At 39.1% G+C, this 22175-nt stretch overlaps 1 protein-coding gene across 23 annotated transcripts in view; it reads left to right on the forward strand.

Moving 5' to 3' along the window:
- LRRFIP2 (LRR binding FLII interacting protein 2) overlaps nucleotides 1-14534 on the forward strand; it is a 59859-nt gene extending 45325 nt beyond the window's left edge. For 12 of the 23 annotated variants that reach the window (XM_063325553.1, XM_063325558.1, XM_063325555.1 and 9 more), the window contains 10 exons: nucleotides 263-433; nucleotides 1085-1177; nucleotides 3265-3357; nucleotides 6345-6446; nucleotides 6699-6831; nucleotides 8203-8252; nucleotides 9127-9247; nucleotides 10283-10362; nucleotides 12806-12910; nucleotides 13645-14534. In XM_063325553.1, the coding sequence (XP_063181623.1) occupies nucleotides 263-433; nucleotides 1085-1177; nucleotides 3265-3357; nucleotides 6345-6446; nucleotides 6699-6831; nucleotides 8203-8252; nucleotides 9127-9247; nucleotides 10283-10362; nucleotides 12806-12910; nucleotides 13645-13755 (1059 nt within the window). In that variant the 3' untranslated portion in view covers nucleotides 13756-14534. The remainder of the gene's footprint in view (nucleotides 1-262; nucleotides 434-1084; nucleotides 1178-3264; nucleotides 3358-6344; nucleotides 6447-6698; nucleotides 6832-8202; nucleotides 8253-9126; nucleotides 9248-10282; nucleotides 10363-12805; nucleotides 12911-13644) is intronic. The other 11 variants (XM_063325570.1, XM_063325571.1, XM_063325559.1 and 8 more) reach the window with 6 other exon arrangements.
- The last annotated feature ends 7641 nt before the right edge of the window (nucleotides 14535-22175 follow it).

A 22175-nucleotide genomic window follows, 5' to 3' on the forward strand; every position in this document is an offset into this window, starting at 1 on the left:
CAGAGTAGAAAATGCATGTGGAATATTGTAATTTTCATACTTCTGTAATAATAACTTTTCATTGCTGTGTATGACTTAACCTGAATAAGGGAAATCGAACTGACTTGGTATTTCTAAAGAGAAGACATGAATAACGATTCAGAAACAAAAATCGTTGTGTAACTTTACTGCATAACAGCAATCTTCACATTATGGTGGTATTTTAACATTATAACAATGCATGAAAAAGTTAAACTAATGTAAGCTGCTCTACTGTCTATAGGATTCACTAGCTGAAGTTGAGGAGAAGTATAAGAAAGCTATGGTTTCCAATGCTCAACTAGACAACGAGAAAAACAACTTGGTTTACCAAGTGGATACTCTAAAGGACGTCATTGAGGAGAAAGAAGAACAGATAGCGGAGTTCTATAGGGAGAATGAAGAGAAGTCAAAGGTACTGATTTTTAAGACTTGCTTTGTAGTTATAAAGATAAACCAGAGAAGCCTGGACTATTTAGTAACAACAGTTGAAAACTTTTGGATTAGTAGAAAAGTCTGTGTATCTCAGTGGCCAAAGGTGTTCTGAGTATTGTGTTTTGTTTTTTTAAAAAAACCCCACCACCTCCCCCAAAAAAACAAACCAACAAACTGACCACCCTCCTCCCAAAACCAAACCAACCCCAAAAACATATTCCAACCCCCCCACACACACTACCACCCCCCCCAATTAAATGCAAATTAATTGCATTTAATTAATGCAATACACTCATGATTAAATATGCATTTGAATTGAATAGGACATGTTCAGTCCCACTTCTTGTAAAGGGAAGATCTGTGTGGCAGCTCTTTCCAGCAATATTTAGATAAATTCAGTATCCGAGCTTTTCTCATTAATATTGTGCTTAAACTTTTATGCCATCTTTTCTCTCATTCTAAATTTTATTAAATAAAATCTTCTGTATAGAAAGTATCTGGAGAACTTACCTAAAACACTGTAGGTTTTTTAGGTAGTTTTAAGTGATATTACTAACTTTTTAAACTTTATTTTGTGTTTGACAAATATTTTCAATATAAATAAAATTAATCATTAATTTATTTAATATAGGAATTGGAAAGACAGAAACACACGTGCAGTGTTCTGCAGCATAAGCTGGATGAACTTAAAGAGGGCCTTCGACAGAGAGATGAATTGATAGAGGTATGTTCATATGAGAGTGCATAATAGAACTTGTAAAAAGTTCTTAAATGGTTTAAGATTTGAATGGGAACAGCCATCGTACACAAAATGAGCTTAAATATTATCTTGTATTTCTAAGAAAGAATTTGTCTTGTTTTAATGGGTAGAATTTAAGCTATCAATCTCTCTTAATTTATAAAGTTGAAAATGTCTCTGCAAAGTTTTCAAATGTGTAAAATCCTTAATTCCTGTGAGAACACTGGTTCTCAGGAATGTTTCTTGTATCTTTCCTTCCTTGTGAGGGCAGAACTAATGTTTTGTGGCCAAAATCTTTTTGCATAGCCAGAAGTTGTTCTGATGCATGGGTAATACCAAATATTATTCTTAGCCTTTCCCAAAAGTTTCCTTTTCAGTTTTTTTCAAGATTTTTGTGAGCATCGACCACTGAAGTTTGCAGTAGTGAATATTTGTTTGCTTACCAGTCAAACATAAATATAGCAACACTTGCCATCATGTTATTGGGCCATAACCGTGTTGCTGGGTGTGTGGTGTTATTGCTGTTTCTCCTCTTGCCCCTTTGATTTGTTTCCAGAAGAAATGTGCCCTAAAATCCAAGAGATATCATTAATCTTAATTTTAAAATGGTCCACAAAGATATATATTATCAGCAATATGCCGGTGTCTGTTTCCCATTGATCTTGGTTCTAGCACTGGAAGTTGTAGTTCAATTAGGACGTCATTTCTCCACCGCCTTTTGTTTTCAGTAAAAATTTATGATCTTGAGTGTATGCGCCAAAGTTTCCACTAGCTGATTGTCAAAAGCTATATAATACTGCATTTCATTGATCAGTTTCTTTCCTCGTTAAATTCTTGTGCTCTCCAGGCAGTAGTACAGGAACTCCAAAAATTCCTGAAAAGTCACAGATCTGTGATGGTTACTGAGAAAATAATATGAACTGGAGTTGATATGATTTACTAGCAAAAGAAAAGGAGTAAGATTAGCCTCAGCAGCAGCATTTTGCAGATATGCTGATAAGCAAAAACATGGCAAATTCTGGTTGTAGCTCTGTCATTTGCGCTGATTTCTCTTCCGCTTCACTATGGAGGAACAAAACACTTCCTGCTTTCTTCTTTGGCAGTGGTTTGGTTTTTTGTTTGTTTTGTTGGTTTTTTGTTTGTTTTTTTTTTAAGTATGTGAATCAAGAATATACAATAGATTTGTCTGGAGTGTTTGCTTTGGTAGAATGTATTCACCAAATGTCTGCAGTCCCTTCAAAGGTACAGTTTGTCCCGTATTTAACATTTATTTGAGTAACTTCTCTAGCTATTAGCACTAAAGGCTATTCTAGCTGAAGCCATTTAGCTTTTTGCAGAAAGACGTTGTCTTCCATTCCCAGGTGTAAAATCAAGTTCACTCATTAGGAAGGCAAAAAATTATCTCTAGCCCTAAAAATTCTTATGTCACCTTCATACATAATTATATGAGCATAGTGAAGAGTTTTAGTTACGTTTGCAGGACAAACAGCAAAATGAAGTGTTCGATGAGGGGGGGGAAAAACCCAAACAAACAAAAAACAAAAACAACAACAGGACCATGCTTGATATGTATTAATATAGTATTAGCAAGCAGTCAGCAGCCATATTTCACTTCCTGGATGCTTGATTCAAACTTCCTTCCTTATAGTTTCAAGAAGGTTTTCCCTTTTGTAAAATATGAATAAAACCACTTGTTAACATAAATGTTCGCTTCCAAACAGGACTTGAAGGTATCTGGAAATTACCACAGGGTAGTTATTTTCCTATAGAAAGTACGTTATCCCCAGTCAACAATGAGAACTGTTAATAAAGAAAAGTAACTCTAGTTGCACTAAATTCTCCCGTCAACATTAAGTGATTGAATAAAGTTAATTACCGTTTACCCACATGAATTTATAAGGGAAATATTATGTTACACGTAGTGGCACACTTTTTTCTTTAACTTCATGCTCATAAACTCTTTGGTTGACTTTTACTATTTAATTTCCTTTATCTATTTGAATGCTTTTTTTTTTTTCCATTTCCTTACTGCTCTTTCCTCTCTTATTCTTCCCTCATCCTATTTACTACAGGAGAATCAACGCATGCAGCAGAATATAGACTCCATAACCAAAGAGGTGTTTGATCTCCAGGAGACAATTAATTGGAAAGATAAAAAAATAGGGGTATGAAACAAATATGGGGGGGGAAGGTACTTTTTCATTTTAGAAGTAGATGGATGTTCCCCCACCCCCTAAGGAATGCTGTGTACTCCAAAGAAATGAAGGCCACTCTGAATTTAAGTATTTAAAACATTTTGCAGTCTTTCTCTTCTTTAGAAAGTGAGCTCCACTTAATCTTTACTTGCATAATGGTGAATAATACTAATTAAATCTATCAGGTAATAAACTGTTACGCATACAATTTTATAATTTTTTACAAGATTTTTTTTACCTGTGATGAGGGCTTGGAAAAGTCACCATTTCCTTGTTGCTAACAAACATGAAAATTGCGTCCGTATATTGATCCATGGTGACATAGCAATAATATAATTTTATATAGATTGGAAATTATTTTTAAAGCTTTTAATCTCCTTAGAGGCAAATACAGTTTTCAAAACTTGAACAGCTTAAATCTTGCTCACCATTTGGCTCCTGCCTCTGTCCTCATCTTAACAATTTGCATAACAATTAGTGGATTTTAAAATGATCTACTTTCCACTACCTGGGATAAGAGAGACAAAATACACCAAATAGTGCAAAACCTAGGGAGCTGCAGGAGCTAAGGCTCAAAATGTAGAGAAGCCTTAGTGAATATTTGTAGTTAGTGCTTGCATTTGGCAAAGCTAGTGCTAAAAAATATGATCATGAATAGACTTCTGCGGCCACACTTGCACATTCCTATATTGCACTTCTGATCCTAGGGCTGGTTAGCGTGGATGCAACACTGAACCAAGGGGATTTTGTGATACCGCAAACAAAATACCAGAGTTACCAACTATTGGGATTGAGAGTTGGAATTTAAACAGGGGTTGCATGGGACCTTTTGCGGAGCGTCTGCAGTACTCGTGCATAGAAAGGAAGGGGGTAGAGGAAGAAATGAGTTGATACACACTACGCAGCTAAAGTCAGTCAGGCAGAGTTTGTTACCTTTCCTTCTGGGCAGCACAGAAGTGCTGAAACTGTCACAGGGTCAGCCTGATCCTTGGGGATAACTCCACGGCTCTGAACCTGTGGCTGTGCTGGGCCACAAGAAGATTGCCTGGTGGTGAGAGTGAGTTAGCTGGATAGCCTTTAGAAGGGAATTGTCTGCCTTTTAGTAACTTTACAGTCATTTCTCTCTAAATGAATTTCACACCAGCTTTTGACATATGCAGGTTTCTTTGAAAATTGCTGCATTTGCTGGAGTTCAAGTCACTTTGAAAAGTTGTCTTTTAACCAGTGGTGCACAGTTAAAAAAAGGCCTGTTACCTTGCCTTTATTCAGTCCATGTTTATTCCATGTTTCAGTCCTTCAATCCATATTGCAATCCGCTCTTCCATCATAAAATAGTATTTCAACATTTTTAAGTTTTCTTCTGAACATTATTCTGAATTTTTTTTATCTTTAATTAACCTTATTCTTTCCATACTTACTCTTCACCTCTGTGTACTGGACTGTCCCAACTTGTGCAATTTTTTTGTGCAAGCACTTTTTTATTTTTTGAATACGTTGTTAGGGTTAGTACAGAGCATATAATTTATCTCCTGTTCAAAAAACTAGCTACCATCCAGGCTGATGAGAAAGATATTTTTTTCCTTTAGCTAAAATTTTCCTGCCAGTTTCTGTGTTCTTGTAAACACCATTAACTGGATTTTTTTCTAGTTTTTAGTTTTATACCATCTTGGAACTGAAATTTCTTAGTTCTTAACATGTAAAAATGCTGCTGTCTTTTCTTTCTCACTTCCGTTACCTAAAAAAATTTACATATTTTTCTTAGCTCACAGTTTTTGAGTCTTTCTCCCCAATACTGAGTAATTTTGCTAATATTTACTCTATTCCAGCTTCAGCAGTCTCTGAGAAGCTTCACAAAGGAGTAGTTTATAACTTGAATTGTAACCTAGTTTTACAATGTATGCAAGACTAATGCTGCCTTAGAGGAAGAAAGGGAGGCAAGCAGAACTGAGATAGCATGAGTCTGTTTTACGCCTGCCTTCTTATATTGTCCTGTCTCTACAAAGTGATTGAAATTTGCAGTTGTGTTTGGTCTTAAATTAGATCAATTTGAGGACACTGAACTATAACTTCCAGGTTATATTCCGGAAATATTTTTGTTTACTGTTTGGCGTCTCCAAATTGTAGTTACAGAGGTCTAGTATGTGTTAAGCAATAAAAGGACTTTTTATGAACTTTTTATGAAAACTATGTGGTGACAGCTAATGCTTTCACACATGTTGAATCACCTCTGTTTTAAATGTTACATTTACATACTAATCAAGTGCAACAGCCCTTAGATTTTTCTGTTGAAATTGAGTAGTGCATTAAAACACTGCTTTAGTATACAGATTCTAGATAATTATTAAAATTCAGCATACTGCAATTGTTACATGGAGCACATACAGAGGTATACACCTTCATTTCTTTATTCGTATCAGTCCATTCCTAAACATTCATGCATGATGCAGGGTTTAATTGGATAATTTTCTTGGCAAAATGTGTGTACGCTTTAGCGGTTGCTGTACAGTCAGGATTATTTGTAATGCATGCAGTGTTGAATTTGAATGGAGTACTGGGGTGCTGCCCCAGTCAAGTGGAAATGTCCGGTTAACGGCCAGGTAACACAGCTCCAGCATAGGTAGGCAAACCCATCTGCATCCATATTGCACTTTCAGCTGCAATTCTTTCTTGTGCTAAAATAGTGCTGCTAGTGTTTCCTGCTTCCACCCCCCAAACTGCTTTGGTTTTAGTAGAAAAAATTTTAGTAGAAAAAATTGTCATGACAAACATGCAGCAATGAGGCTAGATACGGACTTGTAAAAGGTAGTTATCAGAGGTGTATGCTTATGTATATTAAATACCCCTTTTAATTACTTTTATTGAGCTCTTTATATTTACTTGTAGAAAATCTCTCTGCTATCTGTCATATGCTTTTTTTCTCTGTGCCATTCTTTTTCTTGCTATCTGCCTGAACCCAGGCCCTAGAAAGACAGAAAGATTACTTTGACCGCATTAAGAATGAGCGAGATGAGCTCAGAGAGGAGTTGGCTGACCTGAAGGAAACAATGAAGAGAGGAGAGGTATGTTGGTAGTAGTTACTTGACAGTAACAGAAATCCAGGAACGGGGCATGAAACCAAGGTCAATGAAAAAAAGGTAGAACGGTTCCTATTCTTGTGCAGTCTCAAAACCTGACCTTAGGGTAGGATAAATGGTGTATTTCATTGTAACTGTTTCAAACAACTTGAAAAGATTTTTTAAAAAACTTTTCTGTCCAATTATATTTTACCACTGCTCTTGTTTGAGTATTTTCTTTTTCTTTTGTATTTTTAGAAACATGGATTAGTTATAATTCCAGATGGCACACCAAATGGTGATGTAAACCATGAATCAGTGGTTGGTGCAATAACAGTTGTATCGCAGGAAGCTGCTCAAGTCTTGGAATCTGCAGGAGAAGGACCACTAGGTAAAAAAATATCCTGACATACTCTATAGAATGTTTGAAGTCTTTGTTTCCCTCCTGTTAAGTTTGTTGTGATTTACAGCCACAAAAAGATACCTATGATGCTTTTGGAATAAATGCTTACACAACTTTCAAGACTGTGATTTATTTTATTTTCTTTTTTATGCTAGGTAAAAAGATAGATGTGCCTTTGGAGTAAAAAAAAAAAAGAAAAGAAGAATAGTATGTGCTTAGATGTTTGATTAGAGCTCTTGGTCCAGTTTCTGGTTTATTACTGTCAGAAAATATCTTGCCTAAAAGTGTAGTCTTTTGGATTAGTATGTTCTCTGTTATGCTTCATGGAAAAAAAAGTTCTTTAAAAGTATGTATAACCAATGAAAGACTTCTGTTATAGAAACCAATACATTGTGTAGTCTTTCCCCTTGCTTAACACTAATAAAGGCAGAAGTATTTCAAGGAAGTGCAGTCTTTCATCTCGTTCATTGGAAAGAGAAAAAAAAAAAGTGTCATTCAGAAGAATGACACAGGCGACAGAAAGATACAGGTTTTACTTGCTTTTATCCTTAATTTGAACAAGTTACTGTATGCATAGTCAATCCACTGTAAAACTGTGTTAGTTAACATGTAAAGAAACATCTCTATACATTTGCATTGTATGTGTACACAGCATATAATAATAGTTACGTATTTTTGTTTTGGCAGATATTAGAGTTGATACATGTTTCTGCTGTGGCTCCATCATAGTGAAATACAGATGTCTTTATGCTTACTTACTGTCAAAGTTACGATTTCCAAGGGAGCTGCTCTAATCTTAGCACATGTTGCTTGACAGACTGTTTTGTAGCCATTACTGATCTCCTGGCTGATTAGAGATATTGCAACATTCCTGGGGGTTCTTTCCCAAGTTCTGTTTTTGTGGTTTGAGAGCACTTTTGACAAACTTTCTAAACATATGGGGAACCTTAGTGCCTTCCCTGAGAAGACAGCAATCTTTAAGAATAAGAAAGGGAAAAGAGTACACAATCAGAAGAAAATTTTGTTGGAAATGGCTGTTCTGGATATTGGGACAAAACTGTGTTTTATTATTTAAAAAAAAATCCTCAGTTGTTAATTTATTTTGAAGAATTACTAAACTCAGAGGTCTTGCTTTTAAAATTGGTAATAGTAATAAACAGTGTGAATGAAATATTTTCCCTTTTTTCTGCTATTAACTGAAGGCTGGTATGTTGTTATTAGTGAGATATCAAAGTCTTATGCTCTCAGTGATAATAGCTCTAAGTTTGAAAAGCATTTTATTTGAAAATGAACAAAGTTATGAAAAATATGTTCTTAGTTTACAGATTTCTGTTTTTTAATTGAGTTCTTTGGTTTTAGATGTCCGGCTACGAAAACTGGCTGGAGAAAAGGAGGAATTATTGTCCCAGGTAAAATAAGCTTTTCTTTTCAGAAATAGACATTTGTCTATCCTTTTGCAGACTATTAATACATTAGCAATAAACAAATATTAAGTGCCAAAGGTGCTTAATCAAATACTTAAACACTAAAGCAAAATAAAATACTCAACTTCTTACCTGGCTGACTACCAGGAATTATCAGCTCCTCTCACTAGTGTCCTTATCCATGTGGCTTTGGTCTTGGTTGGTAAAGAACCTTCATTTCACTAACTGGTTATCTGAAATCTAACTTGCTGCTGACTCTACTATTAGTGCACGCACTTAAAGCTCTTCTTTCTTTTATTTTGTCTTATGCAGAAATACTAAAGTCAGTAAAATGACATTCTCATAAGCTCAAGTGGCACTGTCTTCCAAATTGCTAAATGGTACTATTTCTTTGATTGTTTCAGTTACATAGAAAATTAATATTATCAAAGAACTTGTGTTTTAATACAGTTCAGTACTGAGAAGAGAGGACTCAAGAACAGATACAGCATTGAACAATTGTTAAGAATACCGCAGTTCTTGTGCTTCTAGTTGAACATGTTGCAAATTTGAGTGGTTTTGTCAACACTTGTTTTTGCTGGGAGTATGCCTTAATTTTAGTACCGATACTTGGTTTAGAATCCCAATAAATTATAGTGCTGAATCAAGGCTATTAAATGTAGATATATAAATGCAATGGGGATGGGGGATTGCACCCACAGGCCCCAGGGACTGGCTTCCAGGCCACCCCTGTGTGGCTCTGCCCCTCTCAGCCAGTGGCATCTTGGGACTGCTTTGCCTTTTTCCCATTGAATATTTAGATATGCAACTACTGAACTTCTGGGAGTCTCTTTTTCATAAAAGAACACTTCTTTTTCAGGTTAGAAAACTGAAGATGCAGCTGGAAGAAGAACGACAGAAATATTCTAAAAGTGATGGCATGAATCCAGATATTATAGGCTTAGAGAACGGTTCTGACTTGCAGCTAATTGAAATGCAGAGTAGGTATATGGTTACAGATGAAAGGTATCCTTACTGGGAAGAGGAAACGGATTCCTCCAGCTCCTTTTCCTATATTGCTGTGCAGTAGTAGTATCGTGAATGAATATATTGTTGAGCAGCTAGTTTTTTGTTGGTATATCTCCTTGCAGGAAGCTTCTCACTGCAGAATAGCTTAAAAATCTACCTCTTTCACTGTTGAATAAGAACATTCTGGGAAGTTATTTCTCAGTTATGACCTTGCCTAGGATGGGTGCCACTACTTGAATAATTTCAATTTTTAGATAATAGAATTTCAACTGAGATATTTTGTTAATATATTCTACCTGACTTTTTTATTTTGTTGAATCTTTGATATGGAAACTTAATCTAAAAGAGTATTATTCTTTGAAGCAAAACATGAAAAACTATTGAAGTTTAACACAATATTCATTGCTTCATAGAAGCACTAAGCTACTTTCAGTCTCAAGCAAGCTGTTTCTTCAGCTGAAAACTTTATTTATTTGGCAGATTGTCTTTTAATATCCTTGTGGCAGTGAACATGAACACAGCATCTGCAATGTCAGGGCTAAAATATAACACCAAAACAATCTGCAAAGCTCCTGAGAGTTTTTCAGGCAGGCTCAACCTTGTGCTTCTTATCATTCAAATGTTACTGCAGATGTCTACACTAAATGCTGCTGCTATTATGGCTATTGTGATTTGACCCATTTTGCAGCGTGTGTTGGTTATTGTGTTGATACTTGAGAGATGAGTTTGCTGATGTAAAGATGTGTGTTTTAAAAGGTGTGTATCTCCTTATACATCTGAGATTCAATGCACACTCTTACAGAGACAGTACTTGTGTTTGCTAAATAATAGGGAAATTATTTCCTTTTCATACTTTCAAAAAGATTTCTGAAAGAACATTTACTGCTTTATAATCCTGTATACGGGCTTCTCAATGAAATGGTTGGTCTAATGAATTTTAATTAAAAGGGAAACTGCCAGTTTAGAGAGTTGCTTTGAGTAATATATTCATGTAAATTTTTTTCTAGGAGATGCCAACAGACAAATTAGTGAATACAAATTTAAGCTTTCAAAAGCTGAACAAGATATAACTACCTTGGAACAAAATGTAAGTGTGTCTTCATATTTATTGTTATCATTACACTTGCTCTAAACACTTCTTTCAATAAAAACTATGAAAACACATTTCATAATTTGATTTACTCTTTGTTCTTTAGTTTGCACAGAATGGCATTAGATTTGTGTTTTTTCATATTTCCTGCAATTCGATACCTGTGCATAGTCTAACCATAAGATAAAATGTGGAGTTTATTTACTAAGATGTGACTGTACAGCAGAATATAAAGAGGAACTGAAGCTACTATTTAAAGAAAATCAATTTATGTAGCTTAATTACTTGTAAGTTGTATAGTATTCAACACGGATTAGTACTCATGGATTAGTTGTATAGTACTCAACATGGATACGCAACAAGCACTCAACATGGATTCACGAAGGGGAAATCATGTCTGACTAATCTGATAGCCTTCTATGATGGCATGACTGGATGGATAGCTGAGGAGAGGGCAGTAGATGTGATCTACCTTGACTTAAGCAAGGTGTTCGACACAATCTCCCACAGCATCTTCATAGGGAAGCTTAGGAAGAGTGGGTTAGATGAATGGACAGTGGGGTGGATAGATAATTGGTTGAAAGACAGAGCTCAGAGGGTCGTGATTAGGGGCACAGAGTCTAGTTGGAAGTCAGTGACGAATGGTGTTCCCCAGGGGTCAGTACTGGGTCCAGTCCTCTTCAATGTATTCATCAATGACCTGGATGAGGGGATAGAGTGCACCCTCAGCAAGTTTGCTGATGACAGAAAGCTGGGGGGGTGGGTGGGTGGCTGAAACACCGGAAGGCTGTGCCGCCATACAGAGAGACCTAGACAGACTGGAGCTTTGGGTAGAGGAGAACCTTATGAAATTCAACAAGGGCAAGTGTAGGGTGCTGCATCTGGGGAGGAATAACCCCGTGCACCAGTACAGGTTGGGGGCTGACCTGCTGGAGAGCAGCTGTGTGGAAAGAGACCTGGGAGTCCTGGTGGACAACAGGATGCCCATGAGCCAGCAATGTGCCCTTGTGGCCAAGAAGGCCAATGGCATCCTGGGGTGCATCAAGAAGAGCGTGGCCAGCAGGTCGAGGGAGGTCATCCTCCCTCTCTACTCTGCCTTGGTGAGGCCGCATGTGGAGTACTGTGTCCAGTTCTGGGCTCCCTGGTTCAAGAGGGACAGGGAACTGCTGGAGAGGGTACAGCAAAAGGCTACAAGGATGATGAGGGGACTGGAACACCTCTCTTATGAAGAAAGGCTGAGGGATTTGTGTCTCTTCAGTCTGGAAAAAAGACGGCTGAGGGGGGACCTTATCAACACTTATAAATACTTAAAAGGGTGGGTGTCAGGAGGATGGGGCCAGGCTCTTTTCAATGGTGCCTGGCAACAGGACAAGAGGTAATGGGCACAAACTTGAGCATAGGAAGTTCCATCTCAACATGAGGAGGAACTTCTTTCCTTTGAGGGTGGCAGAGCACTGGAACAGGCTGCCCAGAGAGGTGATGGAGTCTCCGTCTCTGGAGACATTCAAAACCCACCTGGACGTGTTCCTGTGCAACCTGCTCTAGGTGACCCTGCTCTGGCAGGGGGGTTGGACTAGATGATCTCCAGAGGTCCCTTCCAACCCTATGATTCTATGATAGACTGTGGAAGGTACATAATTTACTCTCTGAAATTGAAGAGGTTTTTTAATGGAGAGATATATATCATCACTGATTTACTCACACTTTGTGATTGTAAGTCAGTAACACAGTATTATAGTTCAGCATCTCTGTAGATCACCTAAAAAAAATGACATAAGGGATTATAATTTGAATCAGAGATGCATAGTTGGTCTCCCTTGCACAGCAATAAGCTACTAGCCCATCCTATGGATTTGGGGGTAGCAGGATGCTATAAAAAAATATAACAATCCAGCAAGTGGGCTTTAACACCTCCAAATTGCAACCAGGATTTGTCTTGAGCCCCCTCTTTACTGCTGAACTCTGTGCTCAAGCTCAAGACCTCTTGCATCATGTCCTGGTAACAGTTACAGTCTCCTTCCTACTTTGCACCTTTTCTTATGATCTCTGCTTTTCATCTTATGTTTTTAATTGCATGTGTTCCCCAATTCTTGGTTTCTATTTTTTTTCCTTTTTCCAGCTCTTTTCTCTCTTCTTAGTTCTTTAACCTGTATCTTCTCAGCTGTGTCCTATACTATGTATAGGGACAGGCAGCGAAGGGTATTCCAGGTTTCTGCCCACAATTTATTTACTTTTTTATTAGTTCTTTTAAACACTCTTTGCAATTATGACTGCTGCTAACGCAGTTGTAGCTCCTCTTTCCAGAGGGAGAGACTATGGATAATTCACAGGATGCCTTGTGTTACAGTGGCTTTTCCGCAAGGGAAAAACAGCCGGTGGCAGGGGAGTTCAGGGTTGAACACCTGAGTAACTGCTCCATTTTTCTTGTTTGGGTTTGCAGATTGGACGACTTGAAGGGCAGGTTGCAAGGTATAAAAATGCAGCAGAAAATGCAGAAAAAGTAGAAGATGAACTCAAAGCTGAAAAGAGGAAGCTTCAGCGAGAGGTAATTGACTTGATTTCCTTTTCAGCTGTGTGCTTCTTTCAGTCTTGAACTGCTCTGTCTCTTGCCTCCAAGCTCTATTTTTTTTGTAATCTTTGGTTCCAGCTTGTAAGTGTTTTTTAGGAGGCCTTTGAGTCTATCAGTGTTGCATTCAGAAGATAACTGTAGCTCATAAAAGTAATGCTAATTACAATTCAATGCAGTACTTCTTTGGAAAGGAAAGATCTCAAGTTGTATTTTCTTCTAAATGTGGTAACTTGTACTATTTTAAACTAATCCTTCCACAAAAATTACTGGGGAGTCGAATGCTCCCTGTGTCAAGTGCCAGCCTGGGAAGTTTCCAGCATGCACCTCACAAGGAGCTGGGAAGAAGCTGTATTTAACTGAGCTGTTGATCGCGCTTGCTTAAGAGCTGCATGATGTGCCTGCTACCCATGGGAAACCATATCCATCAGCAATGGTGGAGAGGACTTTACCTTTAAGTAGCATGTATATAGGAAGTTGCAGGCACCTAGATCTTTTGCAATGAGTACATGTTTCAATTGCTTCCCAATTATTTTTTTCAACAGTTGAATTCCGGTTCATCTGACTGCAATAATGAAAGCGTTGTGTCTTTAACTTATTAAAACCTATAATACTTGTATTCCTGATTTAATTTCCTCTGTCAAAGCTTAAGAACAGCAGGAAAGTCCAAGTAAACTTTAAGTGATCATAACTTTTTTGCTTTCATTTTATAGTTAAGAACAGCACTGGATAAGATAGAAGAGATGGAGATGACCAATAGCCACTTAATGAAACGGCTGGAGAAGATGAAGGCAAATAGGACTGCGCTTTTATCTCAACAGTGAAGTGGAAATTGAAAACATGATGCACTGCTCCTTGAATAACTAGCCCCTAGCTTGTTTTTAAATATGGACTTTCATTGGCACAAACTATTTGAACACTGAGCTGTTCATTGGTGTTTTAGTTTCATAATTAAATGGCATACTTTTTGTAACTTATGAGAGAATGAAATTTAGTTTGAATTCCCATGTGAATGACAGCAACTTTTCTGTAGCGTTTGATTCTAGAGTCAGAGCTGGAGCAAAATGCTGTATGTTCGACTTAGCGATAGAAAATGTTTTTACAACTGTGGAATCAAGTTTACTCACAATCTCTTTTGGCTGCTTTAACGATGCTTGATGCTCGGAGACAACTGCATGAATTCAAGAAGACACTGTATTACTGTATTATAAACTAACATATATTTGCTCAAGACATCACACAGCACAAGTGCCTTTTATCTGGTGCAATTTAGACTTCATTGTTGAAATAACCTTTGAAATCAGATAACATTTTATTTTAAGATACATTTTGGGGTATTCACTAAACTTTATACATTTTGAAAATACATTTTTGTAAAATATTTAAATTTTGTAAGAAAAAAATAGGGACTGTATATAAAAATCTGCTTTTTTGCATGGGCACATCTGAGTTCTAGGTAATTTTGTCAAATACTAGCCCCTGATGCTCTTAGTATTAAGGGTGCAGATTTAAAAACTTCTGTTGTACACCATCAAATTATATGTCATTGGCTGCTTAAGTGTGAATTGAAATTTAAGGGTGGGAGGAAGGGGTGGGAAACGTGGCTAAGGAGTTTATTAAATGGACACTTTACTGACCAAAGAGAGATGTTTTGTGTGTTCTTTTAAATACTGAAATGCCAACAGGACAGAGCAAAATCTTTGCAGAATACTGAATTCTGATCTCCGTATTCTTGAAAAGTATCTTTTTGGCTTTGAAATAGTGAGTTTGAATGTTTTTTTTATGATTTATTATCCAGGTGTGCTGCTATTTGATGGTATTGCCATGGAGGAACGGGGCAGTACAAGGAAGAAGGTGCTTTCTGGAATAGTGTGGGTTTTGTCTGTAGCCTAGTCTCTATGCTATTAATGCTTTTAATGTTAAGTTTAAGATTAATAATAATTTAATATTAAATTAATGCTATTAAGAGTTTCCACTGGCACATCACAAGTGGGTAATGAGCAGCACCTGCAGTGACAATTCTGAGGTATTTGAAGTGCCTGTGCCCTGTGTTGAACTTTGCTTGAAGCCAGCAGGAGCCCAACATCTAATTGGAGAGGAATCATTCTTTTGGACTCATACCAGATGCTTTCCTATTGCAAATTGCTACCCTTCAGGAGGATTTCTCAAAGCAAGGCAGGTTTCAGGAACTTTGCAATCCAGAGGGGTTAGTACTTCTGCTTGGACTAGAGCTGCTTTCCAAACAAAAGGCATCTTGGCAGTGCAAAACTGAAGTTTTCTGTCTTTTTTGGTTTGGATGACTTGGAATTAGAAAAGAAAATGCCTTCCCTGTTAAGAAACCTCCTTGTAAGTAACAGGTTTCCCTAGGCCTACTCATTTAATAGGAGACAGTTGTAGTTTGGCGATCATGTAGATCGTTCTGTGTGATGTTAACTCTTTGCATTCCACTGTGTAGAAAGAAGAAATTATCAGGGTCTTGATTAGTTGTTCTTAACGGTGTGTATTCTGAAGATAAAGGGGATCCTTTGAGGGTTTTGAGAGTGTTCACATGTATAAAACTCTGCTAAAACCTTATTTGGCATATGGTGGAGAGCACATCTTCTAGTTTATGTCCTCTAAACGCCCCATTGGAGCTTGGACATCTTATGGCACAATATTAATCCATGACAGTTGGATAAGGAGTTACTAACTTAGAGTTACCAGCCTACTGCAAAACTTCTTCTGGAGCACAGGTAAGGCATCAGTACATCCTTTCTAAATATTAAGATTTTCAGTAGTTTTTAGAAAAGTTATTTATTACAGAGTTCTGTTAGCATAGCCATTTTAGTTGTAGAGTTTCCCCAATTCTTACTACCAGAAAATCAAAACAAATTCAACAAAATACCCAGAACATGAGCTTCCCAACATCTAGACTAACTGAATCAAATACTGGATTATGTGATCCAGTGTGACTCTTAAGGCAATTGAAAGAGGTAAGAGGGAACAGCCCAGGAAGAATTAATTGCAAGACTTCCACCTTTTTCTGAAACAACTCTTGCCAGAAGTAAGAATTGCGTTTCACCAGCTTCTTGTGAATTCCTTTCATATAAGCGGGACAGATCCAAATAAAAATGAAAAGCAAAAGCAGTAAATAAAACCAACATGATTATCAAGCATGTCCCATTATTAAGTTTTCCTTATAAAACTATTTGAGAATCATGCATCTGACATTTGTCTGAAAATTACAGAGTGGCTTTGTTTTTCAAACTGTGATATTAGTTATAATGCAAGTTAATGTTGCAAACTACTTAGAATATATAAAGGGTCTGTCTAGGGTACCCTGTTAGCAAAGTTTTTAAAACAGTCCTCCAGTATGGCTCATGCTGCTTGGTATCTGCCTGATCAATGCTTGGCCCTTGACATTTTAACAAACTTGTTTTAAAAGCTCACTTAGCTCCTGTCATTTAGGCAAAACACACGTGAAGCAGATGGGATACTCAATTCATGGTAACACTGAAAACGCAGAATGTTACCTAAAGCTTCCCAGAAACAAAGTTTTGGTTTTACTTCCTAGGCATACTTTGTTAGCAAAGGGTAGTTCATAAGGGAATTTAAGACTTACTGATCACAGCAGGATTCTAATCTTTAAGCACCAAGTCAGCTGGGCTCTAAAGGACACATCACAAAATGTTGATATTTCTAAGGATTTTTTTGTTACCATTTTTCTGTAATACTGGAGGGGAGGAGGGAAATTCTTTCAAAAGACTTTTGCCTCTCCTAACACCTCCCTGGAAGAGCTATAAAAAGATTCTAATGCTTTTATTTTCACTAGGATAATGTCTACAAAATTCAGTGATGGAGTTTATCTTTCTATACCCCAAAACGGAATGACCTCCAAATAGAGATCAGCACGATCTCACTAAACTAATCTTCAGTTTCAGGGCCGTGCTGTGAAATAAATAGGTTTTATTGCATGACCTCAGGAAAGATGAGACTTGCCAAGGAGGCACCATCTCAGGAGACAAGTGTCCACTTTCACTCAGCCCCACCAGGCGTCACTGTGTCCCCCTGAACATCACATTTCAGCCAGGTCGCTGTCATCTTCCATTTCAGCATCCTGTGGCCTGGCTGCGCCCTCTGGAGGTACTGCATTAGTCTCTGTCGTCTCTTCAGGGGTAGTTCACCGGCTGGAGAAAAGCACCTAATTTCTGCTCTCAGGAAATCAGTGTGGACTGGAAGTTAGACATTTGCAAACAAAAAATTGTCTAGAGACATAATCTCAAACTGTTCCTAAGATTTTTGAGATGATTTGGGGGATACAATGAAAAGCAGTAACAAAAAAAAAAAAAAAAGGCGGCGAGAGGTTATTTTGTCTTGATGCAAGTATAGGCATGAAAGTAAGTAATAATGGCTGACACTTGGATAGCAATAGAGAAAGCTGTTGTGTTTTGTGGTTTTTTTGGTTTGTGGGTTTTTTGTTTTTTTTTTTTTTTTAAATTTTAATCAAAGCACAGTTCATTTAATCAGAACCAGTGTGGCTGTGACACGCAAGTGACTAACGGCTGCATGACCTCACCAGCATTGCTGGAGACCACAAATTGCTTCTTGGCCAAATGAAAAATGTTAGCCGTAATTACGGAAAGCTTATAGGGAAATTTACTATTTCTGGTCAGGCCACCTGAGGTTTGGTTGAGGAAAAAAAAACCCAGAAGTTGAGTTTAATTATATTAATCAGAAAATTTTAGAGAGACTTGCTTGCAAGGGGACAGAGGCAGCTTGTGGTGCCTCTTGAATGCAGGGTTATGCCCAATTACTGTCCTTGAAAAGGTGTAAAGCTAGCAGAAAGTGAGCAGAAAGATAATTGTGACATGGCATAATTGCCAGTATTTTTATCAAGGGCATTATTTTTGATGCCCAGCAGTTCGTTCTTCCCTCAAGCTTGTGGGGGGATTTGTTTGGTCTGGGGGGGGTTGTTGCAGGATGGGTGGAAAGGTTCAGTGTTTTGTTAGGGGAGAGACAGCAGCACCAAAGAAACAGAGAGAAACTAGATTTTCCCCAATTTGTCTTTTGTGGGACACTGCGTGCCAAAAAGCTGCCTCTGGGGTTACCAAACTTCAGTGATACTGTGAATCCTCACAGCCTCATCTTGTGGCGCCAGAAGGAAATCACCCCGCACTTCCCGCTGAAAACCAGGAGTCTGTTTAACTGCGAGCTGTTGATTTACACACGCATGCATCATAAAAACTATAAAAGTGGGGCCAGTCAGGTTGCGCAGCAGAAACACCACCAAAACAACCCCACAAACACAATTTTGCGCAGGCAGAGGCGCGAAGACCAGGCCGCAGCCACTGAGGGCCTGGCCGCAGGGGCAGCGGTTGGAGCCGGGGCGGTTGGAGCAGCCGTGCTCTGACAGAGGTGCGTCCAGCTGGGGCTACAGGGCCTGTCCCACCTCTGGCCACCTTCACAGCCTCCCTGCCGCGGCTGTGGCGGGTGACTCGTTTGCCTGTGTTGCTTTGTGAAGGTAGGAGATGGCCAAGCCCTTGTGGAAGCCGTCCCGAAGGAGTCAGGCCAACTTGAAAGAACAAATAAAAGAGAGAAACAAGAAATCGCCAGGGCTGCGTAAATCCTGCGAGCTCTCATCTGCGAGTGCCAATGGCACAAGTAAGACGCTTTGGTTGCCTGTGTCAGTTTGTCTGATGCTCGTTCTTCTTGATTTCCCATGTGTAATGATGGACGGTTCTCTTGCAGGCAGCAGCCGCGCGCGACTGAAGAGCATCCAAGCCAACAACAGAGCTCTAGCTCTGGCTTTGCAGGAGCAGAAGGTCAAAGTGAGAGAAGCCCGAGATGCCTTTATGTTGTTACAGGAAGAGAATCAGCGCCTGAAGTTTCAGATCTTTTATTTACAAGCACTGCTTCAATTACAGCAAGTGCAGGTACCTGCTGAGGTATTTTGAACCCTGTCTTTGTCTTGCAGTAACGAGGAGTGTCAGAATTAGCTCCAGATAATCCTGAGGTGCCTTTCTGAACTTCAGTAATTCCTGACAAGTCAGTTAGCGACACAGGAGAAGCCTTGTTGGGTTTCCTCTGGTTCTAGTCATTAATACTTCCTAATTTTTTTGTTTTTCCTCCTTCTGTAAGGAGAGTAAGTGCTGTCTCTGTAACAGACAGTCTGTGAGACCTGATTTACATGGAGTTCAGTCCCTTCATTAGACAAGCGTGTCAGGCTTGTATGGGCTCACATCTTTGGAAGTTGCTTAGAAATTACCGCAGTCAGTTGCTGGGCCAGAAAAGTGAGGGGATTTGTGATGCGGTGGTGTGTGATCCCACCTTCCCATCTTTGATCCAGACCTTCACTTCTGTCTGCCAGGGGGGCTTCTGGTTTCTGATTTTTCTCCTCAAAGTACCTCCGTTGCTTTGTTCCTGCAGACATCCACACAATTTGCCTGTGGAGGTGCAGGAGAGGGCTGGCTCTAAGTGTGGCCAAAATTGGGTTTCTCTTCTTTCTCTACTCTACTGCCAGTCATCTGAAGCCTTGCTCTCCTGGGGACTATCAGTCTTGTTTCAGCTGCTTAATCACAGTGAAACCTTTCTTGTTGGCAGAACGTGGGAATGTTTCCTTCAGTGCCTGTAATGATTCCTGTTGTCACTGTACAAGAACATTGTGCGTAAGTAGCTCTGGTTAATTTGTCTCATTACTTCTCTTTCAGTTCTCTTAACAGTGAAGGGGTGGAGGGGTGGGGGGAAATGCAATGCAATGAAAATCATTCCTTGTCCTAGAAGTGATATATATTTTCCCCTCCCTAGGAGAGTTCCACAGCATATTGTGAAACTTGAAGAAATCCCTGAGGGTGAGATGAAGGCCACAACAGATGACAGTAAGCCAGCTGGCTTTGTTTCAGAGGACCACTGTGAATCTACCAGTGCCAATGCCATAAAGGAAGTAGAACCAGACTATGGTAAGGAAATCTATTGGGCATTTCTCCCTCCTGAAGGAGGAGGACTGTGTGTCTATAACTGCATCATGAATATTCCTTTGTAGCAAAGGTGAGATAATACAAGAGAACAGAGGAATTCTGCATGGCAGTAGGTGTGGCTGTACCAGCTGTGGTGAGGAGCAGAGTTGAAAATCAGTAAAGGCTAAAGGTTTCAATTGAAGATGCACGGCAGAATGGGGAATGAATTTTAAATGTCTGTCTCTTGTGTCCCTACCTCTTAGTGACCTTATCTAGCGAACAGCTGACTAGAGAAATCTCCTTTTCTGTGGCCTGTTGGTGTTTACGATGATACGCTTTCAAAACCCAGTATTTGAAAAGCTAACTGGAAGAATACGTATGAGCTGCAGTTCGAATTTCCTAGAGTCCTGCTGTTAGTACTCATGTTTTCATGAACGGTTGGACTCGATGATCTTAAAGGTCCCTTCCAACCTAGACAATTCTATGATTCTATGAATACGCTAAACTGTAGTCTATTTCAGGATGCTTTCTGGAGACTATATTCCCCAGAGCTTATCTTGATGACCACACACTGGGTCTTGCAAATCTTTTAGAAAACTCTGTAGTTGGTCTCACTGATGGATTTAGAAAGTAAGCAAATCTTCTCTGGGTTGTTAGACTGTAGTTCAGTAGGACTCTCTGATCTGAGTTGGAGTTCAGTATTTTTATCTCCCCACCCTTCAGTCCTTGTGAACATAGTGCTAGAGCTTGAGGTTGTTTCTTCAAGAAAGGAATGTGGGCTATCTGGCAATGTGTTTCACAAAAGTATGTCCATCAGGCATTGCTATTCAGAGATGAGGGCTCATGCAGTGTGTCCATAGAGTTTTGCCCTTCCAGAAACACCTCATTCAACAAGAGCCAAAGGAAGTTAAGACTTGAGGAAAGCCTAGAACATAATGTTGAAAACACAAATTCCAGTATTTCTCAACAAAATGAGAACATGGGAGAACTGGAGCTGAATTCAGACGATGTGCCTGACCCAAGGGAAGTTGTGTGTAAAAGGCTGTTGAGTAAGGAGGGAGCAATATCAGGAGGGAAAGCTAGAGGGTCTCCAGACTTGGCCTAGCACATGTGAAGACTTTCCAAGGAAAACAAGAGGTGCTGGCTGAGTCCTGCCATGGTAGGGGCCACAGTTCTCAGAATGGATGTCAGGTGACAGCTCTTTGATGGAAGGTGACTGACCCAGCTACCAGTGGGGCTGACACAGAAGGTGTATCTGAGTCCCGTCCACAAGTTGGGCAGTGTTGATGAGAATTCAGATAATGGCCTCTGTGTGCCTCATCACCATAAATCACCCAGCAAGAGCAGCTCAATGACTACAATGGGTGCAAGAGGAGAGCATGCAAGACCTGGACCTGAGAAGTGTCTGGTAAAGCCCAAGGAGGAGCTCCAGAATGAAAGAAAAGTGGAGCATCCTACACCACAGGCAAAGCCAGTTGGTAAGGGGAGTTTGGAAAGCATTGTGTCCCAATCAATTTCTATACTTCCTAGACAGTTGTTTTAAGGAAGTAGACCGTTTCAAGCTAGCTTCTTTTAAAAATGCACATGAAATGGTGCTTGAAACCTGGTATGACAGTGTCATTTATCCAATTGCTTGTTTTGTCAGCAAAGAGGTATCTGAAGCTGGGTACTGTTTGAAAAACTGCTTAAAACCAAACTTAAAACCATGTTGTTTGTGTTCCACAATGTTTTAAGGATGAAGGAACAGAAAATCAGAGCTACTAATAAAGAACATGTTGCCAAAGGAAGCTGGGTATTCTTTTTTTAATGGCAGACTGGAGCTTGAAGAAGACTACCTTAAGTATTTCTTACTCTTTCTGGAATGGAGAGATGAATGTCATAAGTACAGTTGGCAGCTGCTTAATGTCTACTGGTTTATTTGTAGATATTGTGCCTTAAGATCCATGTTTTCTTGAAGTGTTGGGTGTATAATGAACTAACGTGCCTTGAAACTCTTTGAACAGGGGAATCTTTTGAGCCTTATCATCAATGTCTTCAGGATGTTACCGGCACGGCATACTCCTGCCTCAGCACTGGGATAACAGTTGTTCACCCAGCACATGAAAGGCCACTACCTCTGATACACGGACAACGTGATCCCAGGAACCTTGTATGTGTCCTACTACTTAGCTTAATGCAGTGAGGTACCGTGGCCTCTCTTAAAAGACAGGATATGGCAGGGGTTATTTTGGGCAGGAAGTTCCAGGATGGCCTTTGAAGAAGGGTCTGATATTAGTAGTACAAAACAGTTCAAAGCAAGGCCTAATGTAGGC

The sequence above is a fragment of the Chroicocephalus ridibundus genome, chromosome 2 (assembly GCF_963924245.1).
Source record: "Chroicocephalus ridibundus chromosome 2, bChrRid1.1, whole genome shotgun sequence".
Taxonomy (NCBI): Eukaryota; Metazoa; Chordata; class Aves; order Charadriiformes; family Laridae; genus Chroicocephalus; species Chroicocephalus ridibundus.